This window comes from Berkeleyomyces rouxiae (genome assembly GCF_048999995.1).
Source record: "Berkeleyomyces rouxiae strain 22BRR77 chromosome Unknown BrBRR77_ptg000012l, whole genome shotgun sequence".
Classification (NCBI taxonomy): Eukaryota; Fungi; Ascomycota; class Sordariomycetes; order Microascales; family Ceratocystidaceae; genus Berkeleyomyces; species Berkeleyomyces rouxiae.
Window position 1 is genome coordinate 698,450 of NW_027396502.1, and position 12,732 is coordinate 711,181.

The 12,732-nt window shown below is 54.1% G+C and overlaps 4 protein-coding genes across 4 annotated transcripts; 2 read left to right on the forward strand and 2 right to left on the reverse strand.

Annotated features, from left to right (window-relative positions):
- Positions 1-91: 91 nt before the first annotated feature.
- BROUX77_007480 (uncharacterized protein) lies at positions 92-1,463 on the reverse strand (the record flags this gene model as incomplete). The annotated part of the gene is made up of 3 exons (XM_073752579.1): positions 92-212; positions 296-1,113; positions 1,191-1,463. The coding sequence occupies 3 exons, from the start codon at positions 1,461-1,463 to the stop codon at positions 92-94; spliced, it is 1,212 nt and encodes a 403-aa protein (XP_073601773.1).
- An 811-nt stretch (positions 1,464-2,274) lies between these two features.
- Positions 2,275-4,024, forward strand: BROUX77_007481 (uncharacterized protein; the record flags this gene model as incomplete). Its single annotated transcript, XM_073752580.1, has 3 exons — positions 2,275-2,313; positions 2,445-3,047; positions 3,107-4,024. The coding sequence occupies 3 exons, from the start codon at positions 2,275-2,277 to the stop codon at positions 4,022-4,024; spliced, it is 1,560 nt and encodes a 519-aa protein (XP_073601774.1).
- Positions 4,025-5,048: 1,024 nt separating this feature from the next.
- Positions 5,049-6,958, reverse strand: BROUX77_007482 (uncharacterized protein; the record flags this gene model as incomplete). The annotated part of the gene is made up of 4 exons (XM_073752581.1): positions 5,049-5,684; positions 5,746-6,212; positions 6,275-6,442; positions 6,616-6,958. The coding sequence occupies 4 exons, from the start codon at positions 6,956-6,958 to the stop codon at positions 5,049-5,051; spliced, it is 1,614 nt and encodes a 537-aa protein (XP_073601775.1).
- Positions 6,959-10,012: 3,054 nt separating this feature from the next.
- BROUX77_007483 (uncharacterized protein) lies at positions 10,013-12,505 on the forward strand (the record flags this gene model as incomplete). Its single annotated transcript, XM_073752582.1, has 1 exon — positions 10,013-12,505. One exon carries the CDS (start codon positions 10,013-10,015, stop codon positions 12,503-12,505), a length of 2,493 nt encoding a protein of 830 aa, XP_073601776.1.
- Between the last annotated feature and the right edge of the window lie 227 nt (positions 12,506-12,732).

Sequence of the window (12,732 nt, forward strand, 5' to 3'; positions counted from 1 at the left end):
AGTGTGGCCGGCCGCGGCCTGGTCCTTGTGATGGTGGATGTTTGGGGGTATATTGAGTGGTGGTTGATCGAGGCTGCGTGCACGTGGGCACTTAAACAGAGACCTCGACCTTTTTGGCGGGGGGAGCGTCGGTGCTGTCGTCCTCGCGGGCGCGCTTGTTGTTGACCGGCTCGCCCTGGCTGTTGGTGGTCTGGATGCTGGGAGGCTTGACACTATAGGCTGGTTAGTACAGTCACTCTTTGAGGCACAACGGCTAGCATGGCGCGGTATGCGCAAGGCAGAAATATCGACTTACTCGTTGGTGTTGGCACCCTTGCCGTTCTCGCGGCTGCGGTCGTCACGGCCACCGCGGCCACCACGGCCACCACGACCACCGCGACCACCGCGGTCACGGCCACGGCCGCCTCTGCCGCCACGGAAGCCGTTCTTGCGGTCATGGTCACGGCGGTTCTTCCAGTCGTTGGAGTCACCCTTGAACTCTTTGTTGCCACCACCACGGCCACGGAAGTTGCCGCGCGAAGGCTTGGACTCGCCGCCACGGCCCTCGAAGAAGGGCTTGGCCGAGTTGCCGGGCTTCATCTGGCCGGTACGGATCAGCTCGTTCTTCTCTTCAACGTAAGCCTTCTTGGTCATCAGCTTCAAGTCCTGGCCCTTCCACTGGGGCTTCTTCTCCAAAAAGGCCTGGGCAGCCTCTTCGGATGCCATCTCAACGAAAACGGAGCCCTTGAACAGCCTCTCGGGCGTGCGGCGCAGGGTGACACCGTTGACAGCACCATGCTCGGCGAAGAAGGCCTCAATCTCAAACTGCGAGTCGGGGTTCTCCTCGCCAAAACCCTTAGCGTAGATGGTGGCAGCCTCGGCCTTCTGGCGACGCTCGTGCGACGGCTTGTAGGGAGTCTTGCGACGAATACCCTCCTCACCTTCTTCGCCCTCAATGTCAAGGAAAGTGCTGTCCTTGATAGCAGCCACGACGGCAGAATAGGGCTGGAAGCGACGCATGCGCTTGAAAGTGTGCAGAGTCTTCAAGGGGACGACCTTGTTCTCGGGGCCAGCAGTGGTATCCCAGAGGAATTTGTCGCGGGGGAGGTTGAAGTCACCAAAGTAGTACTCGACCTGTACAGAGCAGTTCTGTTAGAACAGGGCGCAAGGGAAAATTCCGTTGGCAGAGGACATGAGAGGCAGGAACTCACCTGGCGACGGATCTCATCAGCGTTGTCGGTCTCGGGGAGAACGCTAGGGTCAAACTTGTTGTTCTTGCTGTAGTCCTCGTTGGTAGAAGCGGCGGTCTTCTCGGCCTCAGTCTTCTCAGCGGGATTCTCAGTCTTCTCAGCCTCGGCCTTCTCAGCGGGTGCCTCAGTAGAAGTCTCCTTGACCTCAACGGCCTCGACCGGGGCAGCGACCTCAGCGGGCTGCTCAACAACCTCGGCGGGAGGGGGGACGGTGGTGTTTTCCTCGTCGGACATTGCGATAGATTTCTACGTTAAATAGATCGAGGGTTAGTGAAAGGGATTCCAGCGTAGTTGTGCAAGTCCAGAGATGGATGCTGATGGACGAGGTGCGATTCGACTGCGAAATCCGGGATGGTGAAGTTTTTTCTCCTCAGCTGCTCGCCTTCCAGTTTGCGACAAGCCAGGGCGGCGGGGCAGGAGTCAGCGGGCGAGTCAGCGGGCAGGGGCGTGACTAACCGGTGAATAAATGAGATGTACTAGATAAAAGCGTGACGAAGAAACAAAGAGTCCAAGAGGAATGACGAGAAAAGAATAGGAAACGGTGGCGATCGGGGAAGATTAAACCAAGGTTGGAGTGAAGATTGAATCGTGGATTCGAGCAGGCGAAAGCTAAGCAGACCGTCTTTAGCGCGACAGGTGAATAATTCTGCCGTTTGCGAAAAGAAAAAAAAAAGCCCGCCAAAAATTTTAGTTTCAGTTGCGCTCTCACCGCCTTTGCTGCAGACCAGCCCCACCTCAAGGCTATTGCCAGCTGGCCGCCAGCTGGCCGCCGTAAAGCTCGAGGCGAAACCTGCCAACCACACTTTGGTGGGTGATGGTGGGAAAAGATTTTGGTATGAAGCTTGTGAGACCCTAAATCTGGCGATCCCCGACGATTGACGACAACACGACCACGAGGCTGGCTGTACACGCCCGGCTCCGCTTCTCTGATACACAAGTTGTGCTTTTGGCCGGCTTTCTGCTCTGCTTCTCCCGCCGCGCTTGCGCTGCCAATTGATTCCCTCCGTAACCGAGGTACCGCCAGTTTGCGGGCCACTCCGCCAACATGAGGGCGGCCGTCAAGCGCTACGTGATTTCGAACCCGGTACGGCCCTTGTCCCCTCTCTGTGTCGAAAAGACACTATATGCCATTGCGGCCCAAGGAATACTCTCCGGGCTGTTGTGGCTGCGTCTCTTCTGTGGATCCGAGTCTAATTATCCCCCCTCCCATGCTAGAAACTCCGCCAATCGTGGAACAAGTTCAACCTCTACAACCTTTCAAAATACTCGGCCACTATTCCCCGCGCCAACAGAACCTTCTTCCAGCAAAAATGGCAAGCAAAGCAGGCCCTGCGCTCCTACCACGGTGAGCACATTGGTGAGAAGCGCTGGACTCGCCTGTTTAGCCGCCGGCTCACAGGTGCCATTGAGATGCCGCCCGAGTACCTGGCTGCCTATGATGGTTCCGAGCAAGCCGCCGGTCGCGGTTCTGGTCTCGAGGTCGACCCCAATGACCCCAATGCCCGCCCTACCGTCGTGGCTTCAGACTACTCCAAGATTGAGCAGATCCGCTTGGCTAAGGAGACCCAGGAGGAGAGCATGGCCCAAAAGGGCCGCCTATCATGGCCCAGTGCCTTTTTGCGCAACCGCCAGACCCGCGACCGTCCTGGCGCTCTGCTCGCCAAGCCCATCAGCAAGATGACGCCATACATGCACATGACTTTTGCTCCTATGGAGCGGAGATTGGATATCGCCATGTTTCGCGCCATGTTTGCTAGCAGTCCTCGCCAGGCTCGTCAGTTCTGTATTCACGGTGGTGTGACAGTGAACGGCAAAAAGGTGTGTTTTTTGTGTGTACCGTCCTCACATTCAGTTCCCCGTGCTAACTCGCTCTACAGATGCGCTATGGTGCTTACCTTCTGAACCCCGGTGACATGTTCCAGGTTGATCCCGACAAGGTCATGTACGCCACCGGAAAGCCCAAGAGCAAGATGCAGGCCGAGATCTACGCCAAGTCCAAGCCCCAGCAGAAGGGCCAAAATGAAGAGGGTGAAGCCGAAGAAGAAGAAGCCGCGGAAGCTGCTGAACAAACCCCCGAAGAGGCCAAGCCCGCATCTCTCGTCACGGCCCAGGCCTCTCAGCAAAACACCATCTCCGACAAGAAGGAGTGGTTCATTCTGCGCCGTCTGCTTGCCTCTGCCAAGGCGCTGCAGACCTCTTCCACCGACATGAACGTCAAGGAGAAGCAGGAGCTGCGCGAGTTTATGAAGCAAGCCCGCCGCGCCATTAGCCGCACCAGCGACGCTGCCGAGGAAGACACCATGGTGCAGAAGCTTTCGACCTTGATTGGCCGGTTCAAGATCCGTGACATGGAAGTCGTCAAGGTCGAGCAGCAGCCGCCGACGTCCGCCAGCGGGGGTGCCGCCGCCGGCAGCAACCAAGCCCAGGCCCAGGGCTACTTCAAGCCCAAGTTCAGCCCGTTTGCGCACCTCAGCCCGCAGCTGCAGAAGCGCTCGGAGCAGCTGGCGCGCGACAACCAGCTGACGCTAGACGAGCAAAAGACGCTCGCGCGCCTGATGCACGACGCCGAAAAGAACCCCGTCGACCCCAGCAAGCCCTATGCCACCCCGTGGCAGCCGCGCAAGCACCTGGCCCCCTTTGCTTTTATCCCGCGCTACCTCGAAGTCAACCAAAACATCTGCGCTGCCATCTACCTGCGCCACCCCGTCGCCCGTCGCGGCCTGTCCGAGGTGCCCACGCCCTTCCCCTACGAGTTCAGCCAGCTGGCCTTCAACTGGTACCTGCGCAGAAGCTAAGCGGGGAGGACGAGAGGGGAGAGGAAAGAAAGACACGCTAAAGCCGTGTGGGTGAGAGTGACGGCTTCAGCTTTGGGTTTGCATCCATAATAGCTGTGTAGCTCGTCGTGTATCATATAGGTATGTGTAGCATAGAGAAGACAAGAGGGGGAGCATGAAGAACCATGGCTAGCGGTCGGCTTGTATACACATCAGTTCATTCTGTTCACACGGCAAGAAAAGAGAAAAACAAAAGTGAAGAACAGTGCCTAGATGCTTCCCACGTAGAACAACAAAGCAGTGTGAGCCGCTTACTGTGTGTAACCGTGGATCTCCTAAGCGTCTCTCAACTTATGTACCTTGTACAATTATATCGTTTGTTTTGTTTGGTCTCATAATCGTTGTCTTTCTTCCACCTTGAATATTTATGTTCTGTAGGTCGAGCCCAAGTAGCTGGATTTACTTTTATCTCAAGAAGCATTCACAAGACCAAACACTCGAACGCAACTACAAGTCAACCTCCCTCAAGAATATGCCAAATATGTATACAAGAACGGACTAAAAGAGGGAATGATGTACACTCTTCTGCGACAGTAGTGCAGAGCAGCACAAGCATCACCACGTAGACCGCTTGTGGCCCAGACCACACGTCGATGTCAGCACCGGCGTAAAAATGCGGACAGGTTAACCAGGTTTTTGGATGGGAAGGACATATTATATCAAAAAGAAGAGTAGTACGAAAAAAAGGGAATCAATAATTAAAAAGGAAAATGAATCAAAGAACCAGTGTCAGCAACAAGGATAAACGTGAACCAAGGAAAGCCGCACTGAACTCAAGCTGCAGCAAGGAATGTTGAGAAGAGAGAAACGACAAAGGGACAGGAAAACAAAGAAAACAAAAGAACGCGGTGGGCTGGTATTGTAGCGGACATGACGGTACTGCAAGGAATTTGGTTGATCGTGGTGAAGGAGTGCTGCCAGAGGTGAGGAAAAGGTACAGGAGAGGCGAAGAGAAGGGCACATGGTGTGCCAGACGGCACACGTTTTAACGTAGAGAGAAACCCTTCCGCTTGCCCTCCTTCTCTAGTGGCCGGCCGCTCTCCAGGCGCGACTTCTTCTCCTCGAGCTCTTGGCGCTGGCGCTCCAGCTGATCCTTCATTTCGCGATGACGAGCATACAGCTCCTCTTCCGACTGCTTCAGCTTGCTTTCCTTTTCTGAGACTTTTTGCTGGAATACCATCTTCATTTCAGCTTCCATCTTGGCTAGCTTCTGCTCGTGCAGGGCGCGCTCCTCCTCCTGCTTGACAGCAGGGTTGACCTCCTTGAAGACGCTGGGATCCTGAGAGACACCCATGCCAAGCAGTTTCTCGGTACGGTAGTTCTCGTACAAGAGGTTGTTGGTGTGCTCCTTGAGCTCCTCCATGTGGGTACGAATGAGCATCTGGCGCAGCTTGACAAAGTCACAGTGCTCCTCGTTGTCGACCTCAATGATACCCCAAGGGTAGCGGCGACCACGGACCCTGCGGCCATCAGCAACGGTGATCTCGTTGGGAGCGCCAACAACAGCGAAGGGAACCTTTGACATAATTTCGTTGTTCTCGGCAATGGTCTCCTCGTCATCGAGCTCGTAGCGAGGACCTTCGAAGATCTGAATACCATGGTACTTGATATCGGCAAGAATCTAAAAGCGGGTTAGCATCTAGTCATTCCCTATATTATATGCATGTGGACAGTCAACTTACACGAGACTTAAAAGCGAGAATCTCCTCGTCGGTCAAGGTATCAGCCTTGGCAATGACAGGGATCAGGTTGACCTTGGTGTGAAGGCGGCGCATGACCTCGATGTCAAGAGGCTTCAGAGAGTGGCCGGTGGGGTGGATGAAGAAAACGCAAGCATGGATGCGGTTGTCGACGATGTTCATGCGATTAACCTTGTTCTCGGCATCCAAGTAGGCATCGAAGCGCTGTTCAATGTTTTCGACAATCGGGCGCCACGACTCGTCGTTGTTAACAAAGTCACCAAAGCCAGGAGTGTCGACAACAGTCAGACGCAGACGAACACCAGCCTCCTCAATATCCGCGCTGATTGACTGGATGGTAACAGTCTTGGGAATGATGTCGGCGCTAGGACTCTTGGCCTCCTTGGGGGGGTAGAGCGAAGTGTTGAACAGGGTGTTGACCAGGGTCGACTTGCCCAATCCTGATTCACCTGGATAGCAAGAATAGTTAGAAGCAGCGCAGACGAGACGTCAAAGTGGCGGGCTAACTCACCAACAACCATGACGTTGAAGTTGAAGCCCTTGCGGACACTCTTGCGGTGCCACTGGTTGGGCAGGTTGGCAAAACCAACATAGCCCGTTAGCTTGCGGCGAACGACATTCTGGGGGTCGGCTGCAGCGGCAGGTGCCGGCGAAGGCGTGGTCGACGGAGCAGTAGAAGCTGTGAAAGGCAAAAGTTAGCAGGCAAGTCCAGTGAGTTTGGGACATCAGGTCAGTCGGTTGTGGTTATTGGAAACATCAGCAGAGTAGCAAAGGTCGGATGGCAAGCAGCGTGTGGCTTCTTGGTGCAAAGGCTGCGAATCAATGGCTTGGGCGAGAGCTCAAAGTACACACCACTCGAGGTACGTAGTCGTTTCAGAGTTGGCGACCATTTTCCGTCATGGCTGATGTCGCCCGTTCCACTGCTGGTGTCGCGGCTGGACATGGGGCTCTGGTGGCCGGACTTGGCCTTGGTCTCGTTGGTTGGCTCTGTTGTGGGAGTATCAGCGCCACCGGCGGACGGCTCGGCATCTCCCGAAGCCTCGTTGTATGGCGCCAACAGAATGGTGCTCTCACTCAGCTGGCTTGCGGACGAAGCGGAGACGAGCGAGGATTCCGTAGCTTGTGAGACTCCGGATTCCGCAATGCTGGCGTTGTCTTCAGACGCCGGCAGCGCGGCTGGCAGCGTGGCGGTCATGGTGGTTGTTGGTGTTGGGGGATCGACTCTTCTGGGTTCTCTGGATCGACGATGGAGTGCGAGGGCTTGGCGAGCGTCGAATTCACGATGAGCATAAAGCAGGCAAAGACTTTGATCGCGTAGCCAAAAGAGAAAAATAACCAAGGCAGAAGAGCCCAGAAACCTGCGGCCCGGTGGGAAACCCCCCAACAAGCGGGCGTGGCAGAAAACAGCAGGCACAGAGGGTGATTTGTGTTCCTGCCGTGTTTACACGCGTGCCTGCCGACTTTCGAGATGGAGATGCAACGACAATCGGGGGTGGTTGGTTATGGTGGTTTGCGAGGCAATTGCCAATTTTGATGCTGATACCAATGTACCGATGCTCCTGCCGTAGTATTTCGTTGCCTTCCCACGTAGCTAGATGGAGGACTCATGCCTCGTATCGGTCGAACCGACATGTGAGAGGGGGAGGGAAGACATTCACGGCATTTCTTTCCTTACCCATTGTGACAAGTGGTTGATGTTATGTAAAGAGCGAATGTGTCTATGGTCACAGCACAACTGTTAGAACGACTGGTTTTGTGAGGCTGCAGCAGATGTATGTGTGTTTCGGTTTGAATGGGGAAGTTGGAAATTGGGCAGAGAAAAAGGGGCGAGCTGCAGCTTTGCAACCTCACGCTCTTTGCCCCCTCTGCCGTGCACGCGTTGTCACGAGGGCGAGAGCCAAGTTTCGGGGAGGCACAACGGGCCACGCACCGCAATTCGAGCACCCTTCCGGCAATATCAACCAACGACTATCCCGGGCCGGCGGTGCTTCATAATCGGCAGCGGCAAGAGAGCAGAGGGCAGGAGGATACTCACCAAAGAGAAGTTGCGTGGCTCGAGTCGAAAACGGGGAGCGGCTTGTGATTGGTCGCGATCGGAGGACAGCAATCGGGCCAGGACAAGAAGCAGAGGCGGAACGAACGAAGCAGAAGCGCGAAGAAAAAGAAAAGAAAAGATGGGAATTAGAAAATTAACACGGGTTGGCAAAAGGCTCAAGACGACACCGGCTGCAGGAGGGAAGCAGAATGCGAAGAGATGAATAGACACTGCAGAGAATCGCGGCAGACAGGAAAAGAAAGGGGAGACGAAAGGGCAGGGAGACGGAAAATCAGGCCTGGTGATACCCAGCAGTACGTGAAACGTAGAACAGAAAACCAATGTACTGGTACAAGTCCAAAAGCTCGCATATCCAGCGTAGGGGTGAAAACAAGTGGACACAAGGTAAAATAGAAAGGGATCAGGGCGAGGGGGCCCCTGGAGACGGAATGCTGCAGCAGGAGGGCACCACGCACAAGTACCGGTACAGGTTCCAGCAGGCACGGCAGAACTGGCAGTACATACATACACACAATATACGGCAGCCAAGGTACAAGTACATATACGCATACATAACGTACATATGTACATATGTATGTATGTACATACACACAACTACACATACAGACACCAGCCAGGCTCCCACGGGCTCACTCATCACCACGGGGCAACCAGAAAATAACAACACCCGGGAGCCACTCATTAGCGGCCAAAAGAACACATTGCAATGCAAATGCAACCAGCTACTTGTACAGATGTACACACATTCATGTCTACACCCGGTAGTGGGCCCACGCTTTCTTCAGCGTGCCCCACGGCTTCCTCAGGCACCAAACAGTGCCTCGGCGCCTGTAGCGACCCCTATAAGCTCTGGCTATCCCCCTAAAGAAGCCAAGCGGGGCCCTGGGTCGTCTCATTTGGGCCTGGCTCATGCAGCCACCCTGGCGCTTGTCCTGCAGACACTCACACTCTCGACTCTGGCTTGATCCTCTTTGCGGGTGTGTTTAGCACATGGCCCAGGCTTTTGGCAGGTTCAGAGCTCCAGAAAACCCGTCTCGGCTGTCGAAATGAAGCCTCCCAAGGCCCCAAGCCCAAAAGTTTCCTCCTTTTCATCCTCTCAGAAAAAAGAGACAAAAAGGGGGCATTCTGCGACGCTAAGCCTAAACGGGATGTAGTTTTTGATCCACCTCATCGTAGTCAGGGGACATTCTGTGCAGAGAAGGCCGTTGGCAGGGTCGCTGGTCCCTGGCCGAGGGTCTGGGTCTTTAATGTTTAGGGGTAATGAAAAATGAGAGATTGTGTCGATCTTTGGGGATGTGAAATTTGGACATGCACAAAGGGTCAGGCATCTGCAAACATATGCACACAATATCGAACTTGGTGAACTACAGCACTCCAAATATGTGGATATGTCAAGTACTAATCGCAATATGGGCTTGAACTTGTGTTGCCAGCATGACAGCCGCTTTTCGCAGCCCACATCCACGTCCACGGCTCCGCCACATGTGCGTCCAGACGGCCAAGTTCAATTCAATACGACAACAGGATGCCCATCGCATTTTGAGGTTGTGGGTTGTCAAGTAACCCTTATAGTGTAGAACTTGGGAAAGGGGCTGTGTTACACGAGGCATCTAGGGTCCAGCCAAGCCAGGTGGATAGGGTTCTCTACTGGAACACCCTAGCTTGGACAAACAGAATGTGTCCCGAAAGGGAGAACAAAGATGGCAGAATGAAGCCGAAGTGCGCTTGCACACAATCGCCAAAGTCATTAACGACAGGCCGTTTCTGCTCATTTTCAACTACTCGGCTATGTAGGGTTAGTGAGATAGGTGTAGGGTTGGAAGCATGACTGGGATATGGGAAGCTTATTGTACATTCGTCATGGCAAAAACGTACAGTACTGGCATAATAGTTAGTGAATACCTGAATTTGCACTGAAAGCTGCGTGTTTTCAAAGTACCTGCTAGCACACCGTACCACGTACCCTGTACTCGTCAAGCTGCTCAAGCTTCAATAGCAGTTACCATAACGAGCGGCCCAAGGCCAATTGGCATTCCAGAAGCTCGCGTTGAGCAGCGAATTTGCATTCATTTGATTTCTTCTTGGTGTTTTTTCTTCTTGCTCATGTGCTTTGGTCTCCAACAGAGTTAATTGTTCTTTTATTTAATCTATTTACCCGCCTTAATCTAATATTACGGGCTCACCCGCTCAAAGATGCCACGAGTCCCGCCTCTGCTTCGCCGGGCTTCACACATCTGCCGATCTCGACCGCCGGCCTCTCCCCTGTTCAAAGCCCAGAGCCACAGACTCTACAGCGCCACCACAGCCGCCAAGACCCCCCCGTGCCGCAGGAAAGGCCACCAGCTCCGGCCGGGCTCGTTTTACCGGGATATTTTTACGTCATCCAAGTCCCGCACACCCGGATCCTCGGAATCCGCTCGGACCCATCGCCCTTCGACCTCGGCGACTGCCGTGGCCACATCTGCGCTGCTGTTTATATGGCTTCTGTATCCGTCAGATGAGTTCGACCAACTCAAGCCACCTGGCGTATCCGCGGACTCGGATGCATCATCATCGGAAGAGCCGGGGTTTCTAGCCCCTCCTACACCTCTGAACACAGCATGGGCCAACTTTGCCAACAACTTTGAGGTCTTTTCCGACTCCATGGATATCGAGTGGACGCTGCTGACCGACAAGATCGTCGACTTGATTCTTCCCGAGTGGTCGAGGTTGGTGCCGGCCTACTTCCGGAAACTCCAGAGAGAGCTTTCCATGGCTCCGGGGTCGCTTGCTGACGAAATATGGTCGGATGCCCACGACCCGATTGCCAACCCCGAAATTCGTTATGCCGCTAAAGTCCGTGTTTCCAATGAGCTATGCGAAGAGGAAAAGGAGTTTGTCTCACGTAGACGTAAAATGGCTGCTGTGGCTTTGGCCCGCTATCTGGATCTGGAAGAGACCAACGTCAATCCCGAAGACGTGCCTGTAATCGCCGTGTGTGGTTCCGGAGGCGGCTTAAGGGCTTTGGTAGCCGGTGCTGGCTCGTTGCTAGCTGCCGAGCAGGACGGTCTTTTAGACTGTGTAATGTACACAGCCGGCGTGAGTGGTTCATGCTGGCTCCAGGCTATTCTCAATTCATCACTTTCCAATGGAAAGGTCAACAAAGTTTTGGATCACCTCAAAGCCCGACTTGGAGTGCACATCGCATATCCCCCAGTGGCCTTGGATGCCATGAGCTCTGCCCCAACCAACAAGTATCTTTTGGAGGGCCTCGTCGAGAAGCTCAAGGGCGACCCCAACGCCCAACTTGGTCTCGTCGACATATACGGAGTTCTACTATCCTCTCGTCTACTTGTCCCCAAAAGCCATCTTGGAATCAACCACGAAAACTTCAAACTATCGAGCCAGCAAAAGTACATTCGCTACGGACAAGCTCCAATGCCCATCTATACCGCTGTGCGACATGAGATCCCGAAGCTTGACGACGACAACGAGGACCGGGCTTCGACCGAGAATGAAAAAACCGTAGCCAAGAAAGAGGCCTGGTTCCAGTGGTTCGAAATCACGCCCTACGAATTCTTCTGTGAGGAGTTCTCAGCTGGGATACCCACCTGGGCTCTTGGCCGCCGCTTCAATAAAGGAGTCGACATGCCACAGGAAGACGGTTTTCACCTGCCAGAGATCCGCATGCCACTGCTCATGGGCGTCTTTGGATCGGCCTTTTGTGCAACCCTGAACCACTACTACCGCGAAATCCAGCCAATTATGCGTAGTATCAGCGGGTTTGGCGCTCTTGACCAGCTTGTTACCGGTCGCAGTGCTGATCTCAGCAAAGTTCATCCCATTGAGCCAGCAACTCTGCCAAATTTTGCTTACGGCATGCACGGCCAACTGGCTAGAACAACTCCTGATAGTATACTGCATGACAAGTACATCCAACTGATGGATGCCGGGATGTCCAACAACCTGCCGATATACCCGCTCCTGCGACCGGGACGTGATGTTGAGGTCATTATTGCTTTTGACAACTCCGCTGATATCAAAAACGATAACTGGCTAGGTGTTACCGATGGCTATGCTCGCCAACGCAAGATCCGTGGCTGGCCGACCGGTATTGGCTGGCCCAAGGGTGTTTCGCCCGAGGAGGCGGGAAAAGAAATCGAAAAGGCTGGAGGCTCATCATTAACCGAAACTAACAATGCTATCGAAAGTGCCCAGAAGGAGGATGCAGGTCGTAAATTTGACACGAGAAGCGGCCCTCCCGAGGAGAAAGGCCTTGGTTATTGCACCATCTGGATCGGCCAGACGTCCGAAGCCAACACAGCCGAAACCGGAGATGTCCCTCCCTCCAAAGCCGTGACCGACTTTTCAAACAACGGTGTTTCCTGGGCTACGGCTGGCATAGCTGTCATCTACTTGCCACTGCTGGCCAACGACAATGTGCCCGGTGTTGATCCGCGCACATCCGACTATTTGAGCACTTGGAACTTTGTCTACACACCAAAGCAGGTTGAGAGCGTGGCGGCACTGGCGCAGGCAAACTACGCTGAAGGCAAAGGGCAATTGCGTGCATGCATCCGCGCCGTCTATGAGCGCAAGAAGAAGGTAAGAGAGGACAGGATCAAGGCGATGAAGGGCGAGAAGCTCCGTCGCCAGCTGCGAAAGGGCGTGGTGAACAAGCTAGGCGAGGGAGATCATTTTAGCTAGTCTTGAGGGTCGTTTAAGAGGAATATCCAGGTGCCACTTGAATCATGTTTGCAAAGCATGAATGGGTGATTCATTTCAGGCTCTCGGTAGTTTTCTGCAATTCACAGTGGATGGCCAACAAAGCCGCTTAGTTGCATTGTGTTACTCATCCATGGATACACAGGCCTAATAATGGCGCGAGAGCACATAGTCACAAGCAAGGAGACGATTATAATACAGTGCCCGCC